A 26581-nucleotide genomic window follows, 5' to 3' on the forward strand; every position below is an offset into this window, starting at 1 on the left:
GCTAGTTTTAAGATATATTTGTGGTTTTAGCTGAAAGTTTGCAGAGGATTATGCTGTTTTTCCCTTTTTGGCAGTCAAGATGCTTGCCTAATTTGGAAAGAAACAACAGGAAAGGCAGGCAGAGATTCTTTTTCCCACGCCTCAAAAACAACCGACAGCTTAGCCTGGCTTCCTCTCTGTCTCTCTCTCGACGTTCACAATGCCAGAGTAATGAGTATGGAGAACTGATACAAGTATTTTGAGTCTATTCTGCATTAATATTAATTTATTAAGATCCACAACAACTTTGGAAAAGAAAATCAAATTAAAGAAAGAGTTCCAATCTTTCTTAATTACAAGAGGCATTGGAACTCTATTAATTAGTGTTTTTCATGTCAGCTCCTCAATGGGGGGATGTGGGGTTAAAAATGGGGAGACAAAAATCACGTCAATGCAGTACTGTATGTGTAGTAGTAGTAGTAGTAGATGATATGATGAGAGGGTCTGTTTCAAGTGAGGTTGACTCATCACTGATAACCCATAATATCTCTTCAAGATTAGCAGCTTTGATCTTTGATTTCTTAGGACTGTTAGATTCCAGTACTGTTGCTGATGATATTGGCAAAGAAGCAGCTGCTGAAGACATGGCACAAGTTTGTGTGAGTTCTCTTGCTCTTTCTACCTGAACCATCCAATCTGTTTTGCGGAGGACATGCAGCATGAGCAGGGCGCAGGAGACCTGCGCTGCAAGCAAACCAAACCAGAGACCCGGAAACCCCATTTTGGCTACAAATCCCAAGAAGATTGCCACAGGCATTCCCACTGCATAAAATGACCCCAGATTGATGTTTGCTCCAATGGTTGGCCTTGCGCTGCCTCTCAAAACTCCACAGCCAGTGGTTTGAGGGCAATTTCCAAGCTCGCATAGCCCCGCGAGTGGCAATGCAATTGAAGTGAGCTCTAGGATTTCAGCATTGCTTGTGAAGAACCGACCCCATTGATGCCTCATTAAGGTTGTGAAAAACATGGCTGCAATGCCTAAACCGACTGCACCAACTAGAGAGACAATCATGGAAATTCGGGCTTTTGCTGGGCGGTTTGCGCCTAGTTCGTTCCCAACTCTTGTGGAAACTCCAAGACTGAGAGATGAAGGAAAGACGTAGACAAGAGAAGTCGTTTGGATTAGGATTCCCATGGATGCAATGGTTGCTTTCGGATTGGCTAGAAGTCCACACAGCATTATCATGAACTCGTACCACCACCATTCAAGGCAAACGGAGATGCAAGTTGGAATCGCCAGCGAGAGCAGAGAGGACCAGCCCCGGAGGCAATCCATGCTTGGAGACACCCACGAGTCTCTGTACACGCCAGAGAAATAAACGAACGAAGAAAGCAAGAGGAAGAGATTGAGATTAGTCCAGACCATTGCTATGGCAACCCCAGCAATACCCATCTTGAAATGGAAGACGAGAAGGAAATTTATTGGAACGTGAAGGAGAACAGAGATGGCTGAACAGTAAGTTAAAGGTAATGTGATGCTTTGGGTTCTCAGATAGATTCGAAGAGGGTGAAGAAGCGAAAGGAAGAAGAGGTCTGGAATGGAGAAGAGAATGAAAGTATGGGCAACGGATGATATTTCTTCGTCTTGGCCACACCACAAGAGGATTCTTTTCATGTTTAGCCACATGAAAGAGATGGGAACGGAGGTCGAGAGAAGGAGAAGGACTGTCCTTTGGACAGTTAATCCAAGAAGCTTCCATTGTTTGGCACCATAAGCTTGTCCACAGATGGGTTCCATTCCCATGGCCAAACCGGAGATCACAGAGTAGCCGGTGATGTTGGCGAAGCCGATAGAGAGAGATCCTCCGGCGAGCTCAAGCTCTCCAAGATACCCCAGAAAAAGCATGGAGATCATCGCTCTTGAATATAGAAGTAGACCGGTGATGGTTGTTGGGCCTGAGATCTTCCCTATGGCTTTGATTTCTGCCAAGGCCTGAATGCAAACAAAAGTGCTTGAAAAAATGAGTGTGTTTTGACATACATATATCTTTTTCATTACTGTTCCTTAGTGTCTACTAATATATACATGCATGTTTGTTTATATATATATATATGCTCGTGAAAATTGTAGGCCGTGTGCATGGATATATCCTTTTTTTCGTTTTTACCTCAGAAAAAGTTGGCCACCTATGAAGTTCTTCATCATCAAGCTGAAGATCATCCGCGGATTTGTTGAGATTTATGGTATGGGTTTTCATGGGAGAAGATGGATTTGGGTTACAAATAGCAAGCCTTCTGGGAAAAGAAAGTTAGAAGCGATCAGATGTTAATGAGGTTGGAAAAATAACAAGGCTTTTGTGTTGCTTTGCTTGTGCTAGCGTGCAGTTATTTTGTTCTGTTGGAGAGAGGCTGGGACGCTTTGAAGATGGGAACGGGTGAATGGAAGATAGGGTTTATATACAGGTAGGGATTAAGCCCTACTGTTGATTTAGCAAATAGAATGCTGATAAAGCAAGCTTCTGCATAAAGGGTAAACAGAAGACTCTCTCTCTCTCTCTCTCTCTATACTATTCAATCATATTGAAAGCAATTTAGGTAAAAGACAAAGTAATAACACTCAAGTGTTATGGGAGCTCTGATCTTATTCTTAATTCTAGATTTATGAAAATAATACTTTATTTGCAGTGATATTAGTTTCTAATATTAGTTAGTGGTGGCCAGTCCTTTATAGCATTTCATTGAGGTTGGTTCTGTACTCTGTTTTTTTTTTTTTTTCCCTTCTTTTTCTTCTTAATGAAACCTTTTAGGTCAAGTGGATAATCTTTTTAACCCTATCTTTGGGTTCTGATGTCTGTAAAAAAATAAAGAAGTTTATCATGGGACTTCAAGTGGAAGGGATCGAAGAGCACTTTGCTTTCTTCCCCTACTTGTGACGTGACAAGGGCAGGGCATCTCAATATAAGCATATATTTCCTTTGAAAACAATGGCTGGCTGCTAATATTTTGAAATTGCATGTCTGCATGTTCTAAGCTAAGCATGCATGAGCTTGATCATCCTTTTCTTGCACAAACCCATGTGAGCGATCGAGAATGACTCATTTCAACACTCCCCAAAAACTTAGCTCAAATTACGTACTTTGATCTGTTTTAGGTGACAAGCTTTAGTGCAAGTTTCTGTTTCCTGGCCCCATCTGTTTAAGCTTCTTTTGTTTTACTTGTCTTGGACAAATGAGTGAAAAGCACCGAGGTGAAGGGTACTCGAGCATGTTATTAATGGGGGTGGCCAATACAATATTTGTTACCAGGAGATAACAGGGATTTTTTAGATGAGAAGTGCTGCAGACACAAAAAGATTATATAAAATAAATCTACAAACTGACGTGGCTTTATGAAATCCATTAGATCTACTTTATAATAAAAAGTAACTTTACAATCTGACATATCATATCAAGCCACGTCAGTTTGTGAGTTTACTTTTATGTAATTCTTGAATTGCTAAAATATTTTCCTCTTGAGATCCATGACTAGAGATCTTATTTTCCTTTTGAGATCTATGAATAGAGATCTGCTAAGATCCTAACCACATAATAAAATCATTCAAATTTAAAAAAAGCCAAAAACTTTTCAGTTTCTGCTTGCTCTTTTGATGTTTCCTCAAAACACTTTTGATTCGCCTAGGTAAAGGGGAAAAGCTGGTTTTTGATTTAAACTCGAGCCAGCCGATTTAACCAAGCCTTGGTTTGTGCTTAACAGACATTGGCTTAAGCTGTCTGGTTTTTGAAGATGACTTTGAGCTTAAGCCGAGGAAAGAAAGTAAAACAGGTGGGGTTTGGGGAGGGTTGGAACCTAAAGTGCAGAATCTAGTTTTTAGATCTTTTCCTGCAACTTTTCATACATTTGTGTTATTTTTTTTTATTATTATTTAAGTTTATCTCATGAATTGGACCACTAGTGAGTGTGGTAATGGAAGATGACAGGAGATGGATGTAAGTAGAAGAAGAGGCAGATGGGAGAAAGGGAACACAGCACACTCGGAGACAGACAAATTACGTGCGCCAATTACAACAGAGCTGAGACCCTGTGTCTGTCTCTCTTTGGGAGAGAGCTTTGGCTGTGTCTGTCTGTGTGACAACAAAAAAGCCTGCCCCCTCCCCTGCCTTACCCTCATCATGATTCATCAACCCCCAAACAACAAGTGCAGTCGATTCCCCCCTCCTTATCTTTCTCTCACTCTTGAGCAACTTCGAAGAGTCAGTACCTCCTTTTGTTTCATTGTATAAAGAATTTACTTCCCCCCCCGAGACCCATAACCCCTCCACAATGTCAGACTCCATGTGTCTCTAGATCATTTAAGTTTCTGGTAATGAAAGCTATGTGTCAAGCAAGATAGCCCCAATATCCAAAGGACAATCAATTAATTAAAAAGGAAAAAAAAAACTTCCCTTATTGAGTTCCTAGAAACTGCCCTTGTTTGGATAGCGAGAGAGGTGAATAAAATATTATTTTTTAATATTATTATTATTTTAAATTTTAAAAAAATTGAATTGTTTATTATATTTTGTTTAAAAATTTGAAAAGATTATAATAATGAGATAAGATAAAATAAGATAATATAAAACCATATCTTCTGTTCTCAACGATAAAGGAACGAGTATTTTCGAGAACTAGCCCGATTCCCATTATTCAAGAGGAAAATCCCTAGCACATTGAAAGGTGACCAAAACACCAATTGATTTGGTGGGGGGAGAAAATGAAAGACTTCAGTTTGGAGATGGGGCTGGTAGATCCCACCAGAGAGTGTTGTAGCAACCCAGAAATTGACAAAGTTCTGTTCACGTGGGGATATGCCATTCACTTGTACCAACGTCAATCAGGAAAAAAGATACACAATAGTATTATTATACCAAGTTGTTAGTGGAGCTCAGAGATCATTTTGGCATCGGAACTGTCTAAAAAACACAATACCAATGCAAGTTTGGGGAAAAGGACTTTTGCAACAGTGACAGGAGATGTTAGAATTTCCTGTAATATAAAGATTATACTTCCCCTTGAAACTCGAACAAATTCCACGGATGCCATCCCTCTCACCAAGACTCCTCTCTCTCTACCCCCCCCCCCCCCTTTTCCCGATAAAGGTCGATTCTTAATCTTAAAAGCCCTAAGATGCTCTCTCTCTCTCCCACACACATTAAGATGCTAAGCCACATTACTAGAAGCCGCATATTGTGCTAAGTTTATGCTTCATCTTCACACAGCAAGCATAACACAATAGTGAGTCCTCTGTACACATACATATCTTTGCATGGTTTCAACTTTCGAGCATCAAAGCATGCATATACACTGTTCTAGACGATAATATACTGTTCTATAATATTGTCGACAGAAATGTTAAATCTACACATTTATCTTAAAAAAAAAAAAATGTGTGATTTAACGTAATACATTAGATTTACTTTACAATAAAAATTAATTTATAATCTAACGTATTATATCAAGTCATACTAGTTTATAAGTATGTTTTAGTAAAATTTTGTATATACCAACCAAACATTTTTCATTAAAAAGATATTAGAAGCTAGAATTGTGATGTAATTTATTATGCTTTCAATTAAAGAATATCATTTGTCATGTTTAAGACAAAATATGACATTAACACCCGATACTCGAACGGTATAGAGATTAAAGATGCTACTATGATCACGACAGATTAAAAGAATACCAACTTTTGCTTATCCTCTCTCCTTTTCTAGAGAAAAGAAAGAAAGAAAAAAGAACAATGATGGATGATGTGCTAATATGGCATTACAATTGCTTATAACACGTTTGCCATGTCTTGGTTCAAAATCCGTAGTCAGAAATGAACAAAAGGTACCCAAGAGAACAGCATTCAATATTTTTAAAGTCACATCTGAACAGGTGGAACTCAAGTGAGTCGTGTTTTCAAAAGCGTCACAGGCATTCGTAGCAAGCATTAATGGGAGCATTCAAAGCTGAAAACAAATTGATACTGATAAAGGGCAATAAACACAGGAATTTATTCCAAGGTTCTGATGCAACCAAATAATAAAAAAGAACAATCATGAACTTGAAGGAAACCTGCCGTAGAAAAATCACACCAGCTTTCCACTGAAAAAAGAAACAAGAATCAGAGCATAAAAGCGTATATGTCCATCAAGGTTTCAATCAGAGCATAATTCATATATTCATTAGTGGCCACCAAGCACACTTCACCATATCCATACAACAAATTCATGCACAGAATGCATGAGATTCCAAAAGAACGTCACTGAACCACAGAAGAATAATCACCCTTTCCCTGAAAGAAAGAAAGAAAAATCATTTTTCATGAGGAATAATTCCCAATTAAGGGGCAACTTATCTTGGTTGGTAACGAATTAGTGTACAGAGTAATTTTGGAATCCAGAGCCGTGGCCGAAATCGCCTACTTTTACATGGAAATTAGCCAGAAAGCAACATTTCTCCAAGGTGGGATTGATATTTGTTGAAGAAATTCTCCACTGATTGTAGATAACTTTGTCTCGCACAGCATGCATTTGGTGGGAGCTTTCAAGCATGTATGTATGAAAAACTACTGCTTCAAAAAATGACTTGTTTTCCATCGTTAATTTATGTATTTAGAATGTCCACTGATGCCCATTCTAAATGGGGACCCATGCCTCCAGCCCAGACCTTACTTACCATTAAATAAAAAAAAAAAAAAGGATTATTCATGATTCAGTCATGGGTTCTCATTAGTCATTAAGCTATAAACGACGAACAGTTTACACAGCCTCCAATCCTTTCCAAAAAAAAAAAGATCACTGAAACTCGAATTATAGTCTAACTCTTATTTAACATGTCAACAACCAGTGAGACGAAACTTTAGGCGATTCAGAATATCTTAAAAAATATGAGATCAAATATTGAGAAAATGAAAAAAGTAAGAGAGAAAGACACAGATTTATGGATAAAATGAACCGATTATTTGTATTTTTAATAGGAAGAGAAGTAACAATGGCTATGGGTACCAGTTGGCTTGATAAATAAGTTGTGGAAAAAGGCGGATACAACATGATACCTCATGTGAAGCCTCTGGGCTTCTGAGGACCAGATCGTGGAATAGCTAAGATGGCTATAAGTCCACTGGCAAATACTGCAAGTGCTGCCACAGCAAAGGCTGGAGAATTCCCACCACCAAATAGCTGATCCCATGGTCCAGCTCCCAGGGATACCACCACCTGCTCTCACCAATAAAAGATTCCACAACTTAAATGACTAAAGGAAAAGGCTGCCAGAGGCATTTTGCCACATTTTTATTCCTAGAATTACAGGATTTCACTCATAGACCAGGATATAGATTAAGAGTACGCAGCAGGGATAAACAACAGGTAAATAAGAGATCAAACCACATAACCAGACAGGGTGGTTAGCCACATGATTTTTCTCATAATTATAGATGTTACTATCTCACCATGGGGCAATTTTGGCGGCAAAATTACAGTGTCAAAATATGTGTGGACTCTGCCTTCAATAGACTTTAAGGAAGTGCATTCCCCTGATAACTATGGAAGCTCTCAATATATGTGAGGTTCTTCATTGGATGTGAAACAGATGAGGCTTCAGAAAGGACAACATTGCCTTTGCAATAAAAGGGGTGTCTGATTAAATGAAAATAAACGAGAACCATTATCTGCAAGTTCCCAACATTTCCTTCCATTCACACAAATTTTTTATGACATGATGCTTGTTCCACATGGAAATTACTATAAAAACTAGTCCAGGCCTGCTTATCCCATAAACTCCTCATGGATAAACTACTCTGGCATTCACATATTCAACTTCATAGTAAATGATAGCTGTTTTCTGGAGACAATCTATTTGGTGACTGCAGCAAATATTTTCAACTACAAACTCAGAAAAAGAATACCAGAGTTCTATTAGCATGCATATTATCATCTGAAACTCACTTGTACGTGCAGGAAAGCGAGACAATATGTCAGAAAATTGAACATTAAAAAACGGAACACGCACATATAAAAGAAGCCATAAATGATATAAATATTTTAGGAAATGAATGTTCAGAGAAATTATTTAAAATAACATGAGTTTTTTCATATGGGTCCCCTTTTTTTTCAAAGGGCATTTGTGGGGCTTGCACACCGTAGGCCTGTGCCTATCATTAATCATATGTATAAAAGCAAAATGTGCATGCATCATGTATGAGAAACCAAACTTCAAAACCTCCACACAGCCACTAAAATGCTTCACCAACCCTGGAACACATTCCATTATCAGATCCCAACAAAGCCACCTGCCACCAAAAAACTCACTTTTCATAACCCTCTGCTCCAGATGCACAACCACCAGGCCACCATGAATGACTGCCGAAAGTTCTAAGTTTAACTTTTAGCATCTACAGCCTATGATTAAATCCAGCCTGTCAGTTTTCTTTTCTTTCTTAACCCCAAGGGGTTGGCCCAAGTGCTGAAGGCCTTGGTTTTAGGGTATCATTTCCTTCAAGGTCCAAGGTTCAACACCTCATAGGTGCAAACAATCCTTTGGGACCACGCCCCTGGTGAAAAGCCAACGATTTAACCAGTTCCGTGTAGGGAAATTTCGTAGGATGCGGTGCACTGGACTGGGGTTTACTCTGCAGGGGTGGGTCCGAAGGGCCTTGGAGAGGTTCCCCGACATTAAAAAAAAAAAAAAAAATCTTTTCTTTCTTCTTTTTGCATGGTGAAGGGTGGTGAAGGGGGTGATTCTAAGTAATATGTTTTTATAGAGGGAAAATTAAAACTGAAACTTCAAAATGGCGGCTGCATTGACCTGGGTCACCATTTATGGAAGAAAGTGATAAATTGGTTGTATTTTCAAGGGAAAAGATGTAATTAACCCCAAATCTAAAATTCATCCATTTCGAAGTTTTCTTTTTACCATAATGTATTAATTAAAGACCTGAACAATGAAAAGATGGACTGAAATTAGTGAGCTCAACAAAATTGTATTAATTGTTAAATGGCCAAACGTAGAACTTGATTCATAAGTTAGTAAATATGCGGAAAAACAAGCTTCCACATTATCAAATTGCATATCAGTTTTCTCATTTATACAACAAATAATGATCCGAAAAAGGAAAAAAACGAAGAAGAGAAAACTCATTATTTTGTGTTTTACGCATGTGAGACAATCAGAGGAAAGGAACAACTTTCTTTGGTTATCTAGCTAACTACAAACATAATTGAGTTGCCATCAGATCATGCTGCTTTGACAGGGCCACTATGATGAAGATACAAGTAGATTATTTATGTAACAAGTAGTGCCAGATAAACACATAGAAAGAATAGAAGTAAGAGCATCCATACCTGTGGGATCACTATTGCCAGATTGAGGACACCCATGGATAATCCTGCAAGAACCAACCATTTAGATAAGCAGCCCAGCACCCAGCATTTCATGAAATTTTAGTGTAACCTCAAGACAAGCCCACCTTGGCCAAGTCCCAAAGACTCAATACGTGTGGATATCAAGGCATATGGAACACTGTAAGTGATCTGCAATAAATATTCTAACAATCAACACACAAACTGAGATCTTACATAATGCATAATTCTTATATTAACTATTTATGAGGCAGTTCCCACATATGATCACATGGGCAAAAGATAAAGAAACCAGCATGCAAGATGATCCCTTTTACTCCCATCGTGTGTATAATAATGGTGTCTATGAAGAGAAAGAAATCAGTGTACTTTTGAGGATGTGGAAAAACTGTGCCAGAGTTAAGGTCATTCTTTCTTGACACCTTGTATCATTGGATAACGACTTACCATGATGTTGCTCTTTCTATTTCAATTTTTCAGGATTTCTAGCACTTGTTCCTTTTGTTTGTTAAGAGGATTCATGTATACTTTGCGTGTCTGGGTGTAACACTCTCTCTCACTATCAATAAAACCTCAACTTACCTAAAAAATAGAAACACAATTTCACTCTAGAGACCCTCAAGAAAATTTTTTATTTTCCCACACTAGGGTACACTGGAGAAATCATATAACCTAATGGTCATGTTTTAGCTGAAGAGCAAAACCAACTGGTGATAAAGCCCTGCATGCATAGGAATGGCGAAGCCAACATCTTTCCTTTTTCTTTTTGTTGGGGGGAGGGGGATAATGCCCACAATAAACACAAAGGTAACAAAACAGATTATTGAAGATTTATTTATTATTTTTTCAAAGAAAACAAAACTTGCTTGACTAGATAAATTGAACCTAAAAGGAAAAAATTAATTTAATAATCATAATGTAAACAAAGAAAAAAAATTATGTGCATGAAATAAAATAGGTTTTGAAAGTTTCAAATATATGAACTCTCTATTAACATGGAACCAAAAATTACTATACTGAACCACAACATGTTTGGTCAACAACAAAAGGCAAGGAAAATATACACACATTCTAAAATCTTAAATCATGGACAATAGTTCAAGATAGTAGCCTTCCATGGACTTTACCAAATTTTACTTTCTCATTAAAATATACAAAGCCGTAAAAAAGCCTCAGATTTTTTGTTTCTATGGTGGCTTTTGGGTTTTAGAAAAAGAGTAATGGTACATCAACAAATTTTTTACAACTATTTCTCAACTCATTTTACAACCAAACACCACGATTATGCCACTTCATTAAAAACAAATTATAGTTTTATAAAACTACCCTCCGTTTCATATAGGGTTGTAAAACAGTTGTAGAGGAGTTGCAAGTTGATAATTTTCCTTAGAAAAAAAATGTAGATATACATTTTTTGGTTTTTTAACCTGGGTTTTTCCAGATTATGTAGGGATCCAACGGATTCAAAAACCCGAAAAAAAAAGGTTTAAAGGGAGCCAGTGAAAGTTTTCTTCTGTAAGAAGACACCAAGATGATATCTTCACACTTTTTTGGAAGACCAAGGGGGTTTTCCAGAATTTTGGGTGCTATATAATTTATCTCCACTTAGCCCCACCAGTGTGCATGGGCCATATATTGCTTTATTCTAGAGTATGAATGGCTAGGAAATAAAAATAGGAAAAATTGTATTCCTTTTAGTGGAGAGAACTGCATGACATACCGCCAAAGGAACACCAAGAATTGCAAAAATCAGAAGTGCAGCAATTACAATGCCAGTGGGAGGCAAAGCATGGCCTTCAGAGTGATGACTCTTTGCCACAAAGGTAAGTACCAATATTGCAAGAAAGCAGAGAGCCATGAGGATATTTGAAATTCCCCATACAAAACCAGCGCCCCACTTCCTGCACAGCTTCTCCATGAGCAACGACGTTATTCCTAGAACAACTGAATTCAACATAAGACCGAGCGCACCCATTCTAACTCCAGTACTATAATTCTGCCCCTCATTAGGCTTGCCGCCATAAATCTCTCGACCCATCCAATCAGTATCAAAAAGAAGAAATGGAAACCATCCAATCCAGGTTAAAGCAGTAACAAGCAAAATTACCCATATAGGCCCTGAAAAATATCTAAAAGTCCCAAACAGTTCCAAGAGAAAAGCTTCTTGAGCTTGACCTGAAGTTCCTGGAGCATCTTCAAGAAATGGTGTGGATCTGTCACTTGGACCTAGAGGCACTTCCTGAGCAGATGATATGCTTATGTATGTGGTAATTGCAATGCAGGCGATGTCAATAAAAAAAGCAGACTTGAGATTTGCGCAATTAGCATTGCATGCAGAGTTGAAAGTAAATGGAAAAATTTTGTACCATCCACTGTATGCTCCAGTGGCAAAGCCAAGAACATTACCAACAGCCATAAACAGAGAGAAATACGCATTCGCCACTCGAGTCCTTCGATGATCGTTTCCTAGTATGACAGACATTAAGCAGAAGACAAATGTCAATTTGTTGTTTCTTTGTAGAAGTTGTTATCTTTTGATGCACTTAATCTTTTGCATACATTTTGTAGGTGTAACTGCTAAGTGGTGTTTCTGAAAGAATGAACCATATGGATGCACCATTAATAGGGGTATTCTACTGTCTGCCAGGTAGATTGCAAGAAAAATGTCTCACAAGAAACATGTGATCTGGATGTGCTGCAGAACTCAACCGTCAACCTGAGTAAGGAGTATAACTGTAACCATCCACAACCTTTACACTATGTGGTGTTCCAATACAATCAGACACAACTTTGACCGAAGGAATACAGATCAATTTTATTTGCATGCTCAACATAAACAGGCGAAACATTCTCCTTTCCTTTCCTTTTTTTTTTTTTTTTTTTTTTTACTCTCCTTGATAAATGTTTGCCATCCTCAGCCGACAACAAGCAATTGGAAACATTCTGAGAGTTTCTACCACCTTGCGAATATATTAATGCAACCAAAGTCTAGTCCGAGAAGATTTTGGTACTTCGATTTCCGTAAAAGAGATCCATTAAGTGGTAAATCCTAATCCATATCGATCTAAGACAGATATGTATCAATAATTAATAAGCATCAAAATCCACCCTACGATGCCTACCAAGTCCAATGTAAGCTTGTAACTGTACGGAACCAACAAATTAATGAGCAAAATTAATATTTTTATATATCCATCGAACAACTTATTTCTCTTCTTTTAATAATTTATTTTTGTTCGGCACACATCAGTTCCAAGGAGCACTGATAAAGTAGCAGCCAACAAAGAACTCTAGAAAATCTTCGATCAAGCAGAGCTTTGAAGGGCCCAGTTATTGATTTGCCACTGAAGACTCAGTTGCATGTTTGCAACGATTAAATTAAATGGATAGATAATAGGAAACAAAATCCATGGTGATTTACCGGTAAGATCGGCGAGCAGCGCTCTACAAGGACCCTGAGTCATATTATTGGCCACATCCAGAATCCAAAATCCGAATACGAAAACAGCCACGGCTCTGGGCCTGACGTTGCCTCGGTCGCCGAGCAACCAGCCGATGTCTGCCGAGTGTCCGATTATGAGGACGGCGAAGGCGATCATAATTGCTCCGGCGAGGATGAAGGGCCTGCGGCGACCAAAGCGGCTGGTGCAGCGGTCACTCATGTGGCCGACCAGGGGCTGGACTAGGAGGCCAGAGAGCGGGCCGCAGAGCCATATTACGCTGGCCCAGGCGTGAGGGATCCCCAGCTCCTGCACGTAGGGAGTAAGCAGAGATAGCTGCAACGCCCAACCGAACTGAATCCCACACGCCACAGAAGCCACGCGCAGCAACCGCCTCAAGCGAATCTTAGCTACGACCGCCAGTGTAGCTCTTCCCCGATGGCGCTCCGCTTCAGGGTTCGCCATTTTGGTTTTGTTCTCTTCAGCTTTTTCGTTTTATTTTATTTTTTTTAATTTTCACTTTTCTTTGCTCTTTTCTGTCTGTAACTGTTTCTGGTAGAAGAGCGGGAGCTTGAGTTGGCGGTTTTGCGTGTCCGATTACATTTCGTCCAAGTCGTCATCATCCTCTGATATTTTTTTTATTTTGTCAAATGTCATTCCCCAAAAAATAATTTACAAATCTATATTTTTGACGCGTTAACTCATATGGATGATGTGGAGAATAAAAAATATATATACGTGTGTAACCTTTTTATGATTCAATTTAAATTAGAGATATTTATGTCTAGTTTGAATTTCGAGAATATTTGAATTATTTTTAAAATAATTTATTATTATTTATTATTTTGTTACATATTTTTACTATTTTTTTTTATAAATATATACTTTTCGCTATTATTTATTATTTTTTTATTACTATTAAAAAAATATTTAAAATATCTTATTACCCAATCGTAACTTTTAGGCTACAATTATATTTTCATATGCAGTCAGGTGATTTGTAAATATTAATGAAAAAATAATAAATAATTAATAATATTAAAATAGTTTATTTACCAAATATAGTCTTATATAATACAATTTATAAAACTATAATCGTTAATAAAAATAATTTTAATTTAAAAAAGAAATGAAATTTGTAATTTTGTAATTCTAAGATGTAAAAGTTTCGCATATTTTTTAAAAAAAATTTAAATATTTTTTTAATTTTATAATATTTTTATTCAATTTTTTTCTTTTATTTTTATAATTTAATAAAATATTTTAATTTTATTTATTATATTATTATTTATAGATATATTGACATATTCTAAATGGGTGCGACTATTATACCATCCCATCTTGACCGTTAGACATATTACTTTGCGTGAAAAAAAAAATTCTCTTTTATTCTTTTTATATTTTTTAATATATTTAAATATATTTTAAAAATAAAAAAATATATCAATATATTTAAAATTACTTCTTTAAATAAAAAAAAAAAACAGGGGCCAGTTGTCGAAGAAGAAGAAGAAGAATAGCTGATCCAAATGACTGCAGCATACAAAGATGACATCATCTAATCCACTCCCATGACACAAACCTGGGACTCGTGTCTCTTTTCCACTCTGAAAGTGGAGAGAGCATGCTGACATTTTGTTCAAGGGGGATGCATCCATGCATACAGTTGTCGGCGCATCTAGCCTGACGACAGATGAACAGATAGATATAAATATTCTTTTACAAAATTCACGGAAGAGGTGTATCCCCAAGATTGGTCGGAACCAAGTTACCAACCCCTTCGATAATTAAGTAAGTATGGAAAGGTTGTCTTTTAATGATTAATAACATATCTATATATATCTTGGTGACATTTCCCATTCTAGTTGAAATAGATAGAACCATGTTTTGGAATCATTTGTTTTTGTTTTTCTAGTGGGCCATTGTTTGTTTCCGCTAGCCTCTTATTGATTAATTGACTAGTCGACACATGAGGATATATGATCCTAAATTAATATCTATAAATCATATAATCTATAGTTTTCATAGCATTATTCAAGTCTATAAAAATAGTATTAACAGTAGACGTCGAGCACAACATCTACGTATAATAGGGTTAATTAGTGGGCTACGTCTTTCTATTCTAATTCATTAATTTTGTATGAGATTTTATCGAGTTTGCGTGTTGTAACAAAATTGTTAGTTTTTTTTTTTTTTTTTTTAGCAAATATACTTCATTTATTTATGAAAGTGAAGTTATAGCTATGATCTGATACATACAAAAAAAATTTCAGATTACAAGCCAACTATTCATAGTTGAGGCTCGACTAATATATAAATTTTTTTATAACTGATATGATTTTAACTTTTATAACTCTCTACAGACAAATCGTTTGAGAGACTGCACTTTGTCTAAAATAGAGATTTCAAACCTCACCTCTAGAGGAGAAAATGATTTTCATTCTATGGACAAAATGTCTAGGAGATTATTTCTTTTTTATTTTTAACTAAACAAAAGGAAATAACAATAGATATAAAGATAGAGGTAAAAATAACGGATTATAACTGGAGATCTGAATTTTTAACTTGAAAGAAAGTAAAATACAAGAAACAAAAAGACTATAATGACATGTGAGGGACACGCCACGCTAAGAGTGTGGCGGTCAGTCGAGTTTGGTTAGTAAATCAATCAATCCTAACTAATTCAATTTATTTAATTAAGAGAAATTTTTTAGTCATAAAAAAATTTCACAAAAATAAATTTTCAAATTAACGTAATTTAATGTGATATGTTATATTATAAAACAATAGCACTCCTCTTTAATTAAACACGTTAAATATTTTAAATTCATGTTGAATTTGTAAACATATTGACTTTTAACTATAGGTGCACACCATACGCATTAAAAGAGGAAGGAGGTTTTTATGAGGATTTACGCGTGGAAAGTTAGGTGTACTTAAGCATCAAAGGCTTTAATTCAAATCATAATAAAACAGGCCTAGGAACTAACTAGTTTGGGCTTTGCCAATCCGCAAAAAGCCATGTCATTTTTTTGTGAATAGGAAGCTAGTCCAATCAACTTAGCCCAAGGGCTTGTTTACCATATATTTGAATTGAGAAGTATTAGATCTAGATGAAGATCATCTAAAAACAAATTTATACAATGATATTGTTTGATATGATATGCTGATCTACTTTATAGTTTATAATCTGACGTATCACATCAAGACATATCAATTTGTAAGTTTACTCTTATAAAATTTTAGGATAAACCAAGTATTTCTTATTCGAATTTGACTCCCAAAATATTGCACTAATGACATTGATAGCCATGGCATTTGGGGCAAAACTATAGTGATGTAATTAGGAAAAAATAAATAATTTTGAAACTTGCATTCTTCCATAACATATCAGTAACTTTACATTTAAACTTTTCATATATTGCAATTAAGAAAAGAGGTTGAACCGGAAATTATCTATATAGAAATTATAAAAAACAAAAGGTAATATATGTAAACTATAAACTAAGTTTTTGTATTTTGTTGAATAATGTATATAAGTAATGTCAAATATTTAAAGTTTTTAAGCAGCGCAATTACATATTGTGTAGCCAACTATCCAGTGAACGTGAGGTTTTTTGTTAAATATATTTCACCCATCTAATTACAAAATTTAAAAGAGAAATAATCTAATGTGAATATTATATTCTAATTAAATTTCTTGAAATAAAATACAAAAATAAAATGTAGTAACCATAAAATTTTAAATGAGACTAAATCCTAATTTGATGATAAGTAAGAAAGATCTATTAAAAATTGTTGACAATTTGCGGGGCGCCCCCTTAAGACTGGCCATTTAAGAGCATTGACTAGTGCCAATTACGAATTGTGGAGTTACTATACAAATTAGAAAAAGGAAGTTTTCTCTTATGTGTGTGTTTTCCTTTGGAAAGCCCAAGTGGTTTAATAAGTGGGTTTTTATTTTTGGTGTGACATGGGTGCAAACTTTTGGCCCAGCCCGTGTGCATGTAAGCCCAAAATCTGGAAGCAAGCCCAACCCCTCCCCTCTTGCAAAACGGTAGCATTTTGGGACTAGGATTTTAACTTTTAAGTCTTTATTTATTTCCCCCACCGCTAGCGCCGCACAACCCTTCTCTACCCCCCCTTTTAATTTTTTTTTTTTTCATTTCTCTTCCCTCTAGTAGGCAGCAGCTGCGCTACCACCCAAATCCACCACCATGCTAACTCCACGTGTTGGCATGGTTCGTGCCTTCCCTGCCACCGTCAGACCACCACTCGTCATCCTCAGCCGCTGTCGAGTCTGCCACGCACTGTGAATGGTTTCTTTCGGCCATGTGAGCATTGTTGGTTTGGTAGGACCCCATGTTTTGTGACTCATGGTCAAGCCACTAGCCATGTTAGCCACATGCCTGCCAGTCATGCCAACCATACCATGGGCCAGCTTAGGCCAACAAGGGCCAAAACATGTCACGAGCCACATTGGTCATGCAAGGCCTTATCATTTTATCATTTTTATTTATTTATTTATTATTTATTTTATTTAATAATATTCCAAGAGACCTATTGAGGGTTTCCACTTTGTAATCTTTATAAATAGGACCCTTAAGTATTGAGTTAAGAACTTTTGATCATTCGACACTTTTTCCCATTGTGGACGGTTTAGGCTTGTTCTTGTGAACACTTTGGTGCTTTTGCACTTGGGCTATTTGGGTGACACTCATGAACCCCAAGGAGAAGATCATCACATTGCAATTCTTTGAATAAGTGTTATTCCATCTATCTATCTTTTGATTATTGTTTCATCATCACCTTGAAATCCATGAATAGGTGTGATTATATTTTTATTCAATATATGAGATTTATTCAACTCTTGTGAAATTCGTGGATCTTTGTTGAATTATTATCATTTGATTCATTCAAGTTCTTAAGTATTATTACTTTTGTTCTTGAGTGTTCTTCATTGAGTTCTTGATGTTCTTTTCATTGTTGCTCTTCCAATCCATCCAAACCTAATTTTCGACCAATCCATGTGTTTGTCCATTTTCCATAAATCATTTGCTCCATACACTTTGCTCTAGCCGTAACCCACTTTCCTTATTAGTCACATTCAAATTCGGCAATCATTTGCTTTATTGGAATTGCCCTAGCCGCCCATTTCACTTCCTATGTTAGTGTTCCTATAATTTAGAAACCCTAATTGTCCTAATCTTTTCATTTCCTTACTTACCATATTCGGCCATCATAAGCCTTCCCTCCATTAAACCCTAGCCACCCACCTCAAGGTCTATAAGGAAACTCATTCCTTTTAGAAGTCTTAACTTCCTCTCATTCAAATTCAAATTCAAATTCAAATCCCTAAACTCAAGGAACCACTCTTGCCAAATTCAAATTCAAATTCCTAAACTTAAAGAACAATCCTAGACTTATTCAAATTCCATCTTATCTCCATAATCCAATCTCTTAATTCTCTCAACTTCTTCCAATCCATCTAGTCAACCAAGATCATCTTCCAAAACCGAACCACCCTAACATTAAGGGTGAACCAAACCCAAAGTCGGCCAACCCTAGACACCAAACCCTAGTCTCATTCATCCACATCATTCTCAAACCCTAGCAACTCATCCTAGACTCCAACCCTAGTCCATCTCTTCCAATCTCGAAATCCTCCTTAGCCACCACACAAAACCTTAGCTACACTACTCCTTCAAACCCTAATCATCATCCAAGAGGCCACAACATCAAGGACAACCCTCAAGCCGTCTACATTGCATCAAACACTCATAATTATCATTTAGAACACACATTTCATCATCATCATCATCATTCCATCACTCAAACATTAAACTTTCATCAACCTAGGAACCCTTCATTGCCATTATTGTTCAAAGATCAAGCAAGAGGGCAAGGTCACTCGGTCATCATTCTCACCAAGGCGAGTTCGTGGACTTAGTGTTTAGGGATAAGACCGGGGTCCCTAACATGGTCACACCTATCACAATACACACGCGTCTGGACACCATGAGCCCCTTGTCTATGGCCTACACACCGCCTAGTGTCCCCAATCGCCGCCGATGGCGAGGTTTGTCGCGAGTGCATCGTTCGGCCTATATATAGGCTAAGTCTTTTCCTCTTCGAAACCACCCCAAAAACACCCTCTCATTCTCTCATATATTGTCACATCATCTTCCTCACCTCCAGATCTACCTTCTCGTAGCTTTAGGAGAAGTTTTCTCCAGTACTACCGAGCGCCTCCGCTAGCCACCACTCCTAGTTGTGTTCTAGCGGCCATTCCATCACCCCTTGGCCTTCCCTTCCCATTCCTAACTTCCTCCTCCCTTGATTTCACCCAACCCGTTAACTAAGGCTCACTCTAGCCACTGCTCCACTGTGTTACACCACTCTCCGCCATACATTTACATCGAATTTGTCGCCCTTTAATTTTTCCTAGTTGCAGATCTCCCCGTCTTGTCCAGATCCGCCATTGCCTTTGTGGCGCCTCCACCGTCCCCGCCACCTTTGTAAGCCGTGTGACCCTACGTGTTTATTTTTTTATTTATAGTCAGTGTTATTAATTATTAGCAGATTTTTTCCACTTGCAGTGACGCTTAAGCGTGCACACTCGCTAGATCTCTTAGACGGCAAGCGCGATCATCCAAAATTTTTGTTCCGTGTGGTAAGTAAATTTCTAGATCAACCCTTGAATTTCTAACTTTGAAAAAATGCCACTAAACGTTGATGTAGTCTAGTTGTGAAGGAAAGCGGTTAGGGCCAATGTAGAGGGTTGGGTTATATTATTGTAGTTGATGATGAATGTCGGCCTAGGGCGGGAATCGCGTGAAGTTTGAAAAATTGTAAAATTGTTGGAATTTTGTCAACTGTGATGTCTGTGTGATGAACTGTATGTTGTTTGTTTGTCATGCATCTGCATTTTTATTGTTATTGCTTGTCATGATTTTATTAATTGTGCTCTGCCCTGTGGTTATGCTGTAAAACTGGAAAAATCGGGACTTTTGGTGTTATAACAAAAAAAATAAAATGATTTTGTGGGTGCGTGGATGTCACGATCCCAAATCGAGATGAGGTATTATCTCGGTGGAGCTCCTCTAGCCACTCAGGAACTTGTTAAACTAAATTATGTCCCCTGGACTATCATTGGGCAACAGCAGACTCGACCAAGATGGTAACGCTCATGGTACGACTCCATGACCCCCTGGTGGTAGGGTTTAGAAGATGTCTGGTTACGTACATGCTGGACATTGAGTTAGGCATTGCTTGTTACGAAGTCACAGGCACGGTCATTACCCATGGTGTGATGAAGGGAGCCAGAATGTGAGGATGGTCCCTAGAGGAGACCATAGTGCACACCGTAATAAATAAATGTCATCTATGTATAAATGTGATTTTTGGCGTAAGTCGCTATAATCAAAGCACATATAGGAAAGGTCACAAAAAGGGTATTTTTGGAAAAAAAATATTATGATTGTTATGCGTGTTTGTTTGTATGCTTCCATGTTTGAAATTCCTAGTTGTTGATTTGTGGATTTACTTGTTGAGATTGCGAGATCTCATTGTGGGGTTCTCACCTGCGGTTCCGTTTCATAGAATCGTAGACTTTTATGCAAAAGACGGATTGGAGCATGAAAGACCGACCTCACCTGAAAAGTGATGACCTGGGGTTTTCTTTTTCGTTGTAGTTGATGTACTCTTATTTTGTTTTTAAATAAGCTAGATGACTGTAATAATCTTATGGAAGACTTCTTTGTTTTGGTTGTATTTTAAATTTTCTGGTACTTAGTTTTTATACTATCTTATTATTTTTTATTACGTTTATAACCTGTACACATATTACATGTCTACACACACTTGAACTTGGCGTTGAGGTGCGTGACTTGAGTGGTCATCACCCCAATGTCGCAACTCCTACCATATGTTTTGTGTAAATTATTTTTCATAAATTGTATTATTTTAGGTCAGAGCGTCCCTGGATGTGATTGACTTCTATATCAATGATGTGTTTAATATGTTATACACTTATAAACATCCTTATGAAATAGATTTTTTTTTATAATTTATAAGGTTTCTTTTGCAGCGGATTAGTGAAGGGATTCAAATGAATTTGACCAATGCAATAACATGGTAGAGTATTACGTAATGAGTAATGCTAGAGAGAAGTCACTGTAGTAGTGCACACATTGCACTCATTACATGACTGCTTTTAATTCTCTACTTTTTTATTTTAAACTTGAGAGATGTGTGGTCTAGATGATGCCACATCATGTATGCAAAATAGTTATTCCTAACAGTGACTTCTATCTATATTTATTCTTACGTAATTACTAATTAAGGGCCACAAAATTAATATGCATGTGGTTTAGATACATAAGCAAGCAAGTTCGAAGTCACGAGGACGGACTGTCGAATACCGTTATACGTACATTGTACCTATAGACATCAAAGGGCCAAATCAAACTCTTTTGAGATCATGTTTAAGATCTTTGGACTTGCCAAAAAGTAACAATTTCCTTGTATATTTTCTCTACACATAAAATATATTATTTTAATATAATTAATTTATTTATTTTTTAAAAAAAGAATGGTAAAAACCGGGATGGCCAATTGTGGCCACCCCACAAGGTGGTTGACGGCGCTCATCCCCTGTAGGCATCCCGATCTAAGCTGCCCGAGAGGCTGGCCCGGATCATATGGTGACCTGAAATTTTTTTTAAAAAAGAAATTATTTTCTATTTAAAATTTTAAAAAAAAATTTACAAATTCGTTTTATAAACATGTTTAAAGGTGGGATCTACGCATTCACCAAAACCTATAATCTTTAATCTCATTATCTCCATTACTTAACTATTCATCAAAAACTTTGAAAATTCTCCCATCCAACATGCACTAAGGCTATTATTTTTATAAGAAAAGATTTATTTGTAACTCGCTTATTGACACCTAACACATCATTATATAGATCATACTATTTATAAAAAAAATATCAATATTTTCTAAACTTTTCTATCAATGTAATGATCAATCCTATAATAAGTGGAATTTATCCTATTTTTATTGATCATTTTGTATCATGACGATGGAGACACCGAAATAAATCTATTATGATCAAAGTGTTTAAGTTTTATCGGCATGTTTGGATAAGCAAAGAATTCTCAGAATTCTAAAACTTTTTTATAATTTTATTCTTAAACATTACTCAAACACAAAATATTTTTCAATTTCAAATTTTTAGAATTTTCATCTAATTATTCTCTAATCTTTATCCAAGCACAAAAACAAATACAGCTTTTACAAACTTCAAAACAAAACAAAAAAAATCAATACAATTTTTATAAATTTCCAACCAAAAATAATATTCAAACTTTATATTCAAATATTTTTTTAATTTTATAATATTTTTATTCGATTTTTACTTTCTCATTTCCTAAGAATCAATAAAATATTTTCATTCGAATCATTTGGCTGCTGTTCACAAAATTATGATACAGCAAGTAATTTCCAAAAACATGCCTTTAAAAGCTCCCTTTTGGTTTTAGAAAGCGAGGAAAAGCAAGTGTTTAGGGATAAGGTGTGTAGAGTGCATACATGCAGTACTTTTGAGGAAGTGGGTTAGTAAACGGCAAAATCTGATTGGTGAAGATTGGTCAACAGTGGGTTGTGACACAACCTACACTCATGAACAATGTTTTGTTTGGTTATGTGAAATAGTACTAAACATGAGAGATTGATGGATCTAATGCCAAGCAGACATGCACTTCTCTTACTTTCTGTCTTCTTTTTCCTCACTCTCCCCTTAGCAAAACAAACAAAATGGCCATCATGAGATCCTTTTTATCTAAACACTTTCTAATATATTAAAGCGAGAGTATCTCATTGTATTGGATGCTGCCTGTGGATAATGTCATGAACACCAACATTAAATACACAGTAGAACCCAATACTAAATTTTCAAAGTGATCATCTCTAGTGTCGTTTGTAATCCCTTTTCTTACTGGTTGTATCTGCCTTCCATACCTTCTTTGCATTCTTGTTACAATATAGAGTTACGTAGATAAACCGCCGAGCAGCGACAGCCTGCATCACGCTCGCGAGCAAGGGCGATGGGCTTTGTAATTCCCTTATTATAATCCCCTAGTGACGGTTTTAAAAAATATACAAAATTAGACTGAACCAGAACGGTTACAGTACTCCTATTTACCTAGCACAAGGTAATTGTGCTAGCTTGTCGTATTTGGAGTTTCTTGTCCTTACTAAACTATAAACAAACAAATTAAGGACAAGTTATTATGACCTAAATACGCAATTCAACCACCTAATTAATATTTAATGGGTTGTGGTAATACATTAGAAAGTCATATTGGAAAATGATGCACTAAAATTGATTGCTTTGAAATATCGACCAAAATTTCGAGAAAGACTCTTAAACATGTTGGAGACAGGTCACCCTATATGTAGCTTGTTGAAACTGGCATCGTTTTCAAACCTTCCAATTATAGCACATAGATTGGGCCAGCTTAAATATATTGATATTCTTGAATTTCACTTTTCCTTTGAAAGATATTTTATTTTCTTAGAAACATGATATATCATTGCTAATTTTGAACAAAATTAAAAAAAAAAAAAAAAAAAACCTTAACCCCCTCTTGGCCCTTACCAATCCTTTCCCCATTTATCCTAACTTGGGTACAAATTATCAAAGCAAAATAAATGTATAAGCAAAATAAATGCATGCACAAAAGCCTTGACACAAATTCATGGTCTTGGATCTCTCTCTCTCTCTTAAAGTTCTTTTCGAAACAACTTACCTATTTGAAAAATACTTTAGTCATAAATATATTACATATAAGTAAATCTACAAATTGATGTGGTTTGATGTGGTACGTCAGATTGTAAAGTTACTTTTATTATAAAGTAAATTTAATGGATTCTATGAAACTACATCAATTTGTGTGTTTATTTTATATAATCTATTTATATCTGTAACAGTTCTCTATATATTTTACCATGATTCAAGTACTTGTGATCTTTTCCCTTTTATCGTTTGTCCATAGCCTCCATTCTTCACTCACAACAAATGATTCCCTAAGTGCTTTATCATGTACATTTTGAAGAACGATAATTATTTTTTTTATTTTAAATCTTGTCATCTCTAGTTACGGCTATGAATATATCATATCTGATCGATCTAATGATGTCGTAAGAGAAATGTTCTTCTTTAATCTAGATTATCTATTCTTTTTTTTACTCATCAATCAAACATTTGATCTATATCATAAGATCATGATGGTTAAAAGATGGAAAAATATCACTTGTTTTTAAAAAAAAGTACCATACACTATCAACACCTTTTAATTCTAATTAGGCAGTGATAAAGAGAGATAAAGATGCTGAGACGCAGACACAGATTATACTCCATTTTTTTGTGCTTTTAGTCAGGCACATGGTTTCAGCTGTTTCGTGGATTTGGCCTTTTCAAATCATGGAGGCCTGAAAGGATGAAATTTGACAAGAACAGCATCTGGAATTAGGTACACGCATGCATGGAGTTTGGTGTTTTCTATACACACTGACACCGACACTGACACTTTGCTCATGTACTCAAAACTCCCCATGCATCTCCTTTTATAACTATCAATACCACCAACTTTTGTACCTTCTTCCATTTTCAAACATTATTTTTCCCACACTACAGCTCATATATTTTGTGCATCCAACCATTGATGTTCTTGAGCTGAAACATCATGGAACATAAAATTTCCTGACGAGTGACGTGGTTTCTGTCGGCTGTCCAGGAAAAAGTGTAGTAGCATTCATGTTCTACAATATAGACCATTAGTTCCTGATATATGTTCCAATTAATTATTAGACGATAAATGATATTTATAATCTTAAAATGTATAAGTAATTCATGTTTAAAAAAAATAAAAAATAAATATGATATCTTATGTGATATAGATAAAGAAAGGTGATATATATGATCTCATATTATTTGAAAATGAAAAGTTTTTACTCTTTATAAAGTTTCAATAGGATTCTAATTGTATTATTGACTAGTCATTTTGAAATATAGGTCATGTGATTTAAGTTTTCTATTGAGACGTTACAAATAGTATCAAAGCCTATTTCAACCAGAAATGTGGGACTTGAGCCGTGCCACCTACAATGGATAGGCTCGATGAGGACGTCGAGAATTTAAGAGGGTAGATTGTGATATCTTATGTGATATAGATAATGGTAGGTGGTGTATAGGATTCCATATTGCTTGGAAAGAATAAGTTCTTACTCTTTATAAGGTTTCAATGGGGCTCAATTGTATTATTGACTAGTCCTTTTAAAGTATAAGTCATGTGATTTAGACCTTCTATTGAAGCGTTATAATAAATCTAAGATCTATATAAAAATTAATTTTTTTTAACGAGACTTGCATACTTTAGAATTGTATATAATATTATTGTAGTTAGATTATTGGCATCACTCGTAAAAGTAATTCAATTTTCCCTATTAAACATCTATTGTTAATTTTGGAACTTTTATATAAACATATTATATTCACAAGTTATCCATTAACAATTTAACATAAAGTTAATTATAGTTGAGTAGCATGAGAATTCTATGTCATGATTTGCCATCTTTATTTATTTATTTTTCCAAAAAAGGACGGTACCAGTTTTTTTATTAATTTAAAAAAACCACAGTATTTATTTTCTATTATTAAAATCTCTATTCAATAATAAAATAAAACATTAAATTCTGATGTGGGTTCACGTTGAATATTTTAGGGCCTCCTTTTATATATATATATATATATATATATATATATAATTATCAGAAATATTTTAACTACAAATGAATTATATAAAAATAATCTCACAAATTAATATGACTTTATGTGATTCATTAGATTATAAAGTTACTCTTATAAATAAATCTAACGGATCACATAAAATTATATCAGTTTGTGAGATTATTTTGTGTAATTTCCTTTGAGATTAGACCATGTTATTTTGCCGCTTAGCCTTTGTCATTGGGCATGCTCCTAGTGCAATCAATTTTTTTTTTCAAACATTTTTCTAACATTTAAAAAAAATATACAAATCACTATTGACAATTTTTTTAAACATTTAAAAAAATAAAAATAAAAATAAAATAAAATACACTAGCGGTCAAATCTAGAGAGGATATCCAAGGGCAAATTAGCATTTTTTCTTAGAATTTATCCCTAGCATTAATTAATGAAAAAATCTATACATCTTCGTATTATTCACACAAGCTCGACATACCACACTTTTTTTAATTTTTATTTTTTTTTGTTTTATCAAATATTTAATATATATGAATAATGAATAGAAGATTTAAATTAGTTTAAAAAGAAAAAATTCAAAAAAAATGTTAAAAATAATATTAAAAAATTTAAAAATTTTAAAAAAATGTGATGTGTAGAGATTATGGAGGTTGACAGCATTGCTTTTAATTAATTAATTGGTTTGGTGACAGACAAATCGGTGGCTAGCTGGCTTAACCACTCTGCCTGGAATTCCTTCAGAACATGTTACTCCAATAACTGGCATGAACTATATTAATTAACTGGCAGAACATGTTCTTTGTCCTGATCTTTAAAAGGGAAATATATATATATATATATATATATATATATATATATAGAAATGAAAAGAAACTATCGAAATAAAGGGGAGAAGATGTTAGGTTGTATTAGAACACTCTTCTTGCTTGTACTCACTTGAATGAGATCTTCTGTAATTGTTTATCCAA

General features: G+C 35.5%; 2 protein-coding genes across 3 annotated transcripts; both read right to left on the minus strand.

The window, feature by feature from the left end:
* Nucleotides 1-228: 228 nt before the first annotated feature.
* Nucleotides 229-2469, minus strand: LOC121244999 (protein DETOXIFICATION 48-like). Its single transcript, XM_041143263.1, has 2 exons — nucleotides 2148-2469; nucleotides 229-1972 (listed from the first exon to the last, which is right to left on the minus strand). Exons 1-2 carry the CDS (start codon nucleotides 2235-2237, stop codon nucleotides 428-430), a joined length of 1635 nt encoding a protein of 544 aa, XP_040999197.1. The 5' UTR covers nucleotides 2238-2469; the 3' UTR covers nucleotides 229-427.
* Nucleotides 2470-6144: 3675 nt separating this feature from the next.
* Nucleotides 6145-13401, minus strand: LOC121244523 (sucrose transport protein SUC4-like). 2 transcript variants are annotated; one of them, XM_041142628.1, is made up of 6 exons: nucleotides 12781-13401; nucleotides 11080-11825; nucleotides 9467-9530; nucleotides 9342-9385; nucleotides 7058-7217; nucleotides 6145-6295 (listed from the first exon to the last, which is right to left on the minus strand). In XM_041142628.1, the coding sequence occupies exons 1-5, from the start codon at nucleotides 13262-13264 to the stop codon at nucleotides 7059-7061; spliced, it is 1497 nt and encodes a 498-aa protein (XP_040998562.1). In that variant the 5' UTR covers nucleotides 13265-13401; the 3' UTR covers nucleotides 6145-6295; nucleotide 7058. The 2 variants fall into 2 exon arrangements, with proteins under 2 accessions (XP_040998562.1, XP_040998561.1); XM_041142627.1 differs by having other exon boundaries at nucleotides 6145-6669; nucleotides 12781-13400.
* Nucleotides 13402-26581: the final 13180 nt, after the last annotated feature.

This window comes from Juglans microcarpa x Juglans regia, chromosome 8S, assembly GCF_004785595.1.
Source record: "Juglans microcarpa x Juglans regia isolate MS1-56 chromosome 8S, Jm3101_v1.0, whole genome shotgun sequence".
NCBI classification, from domain to species: Eukaryota; Viridiplantae; Streptophyta; class Magnoliopsida; order Fagales; family Juglandaceae; genus Juglans; species Juglans microcarpa x Juglans regia.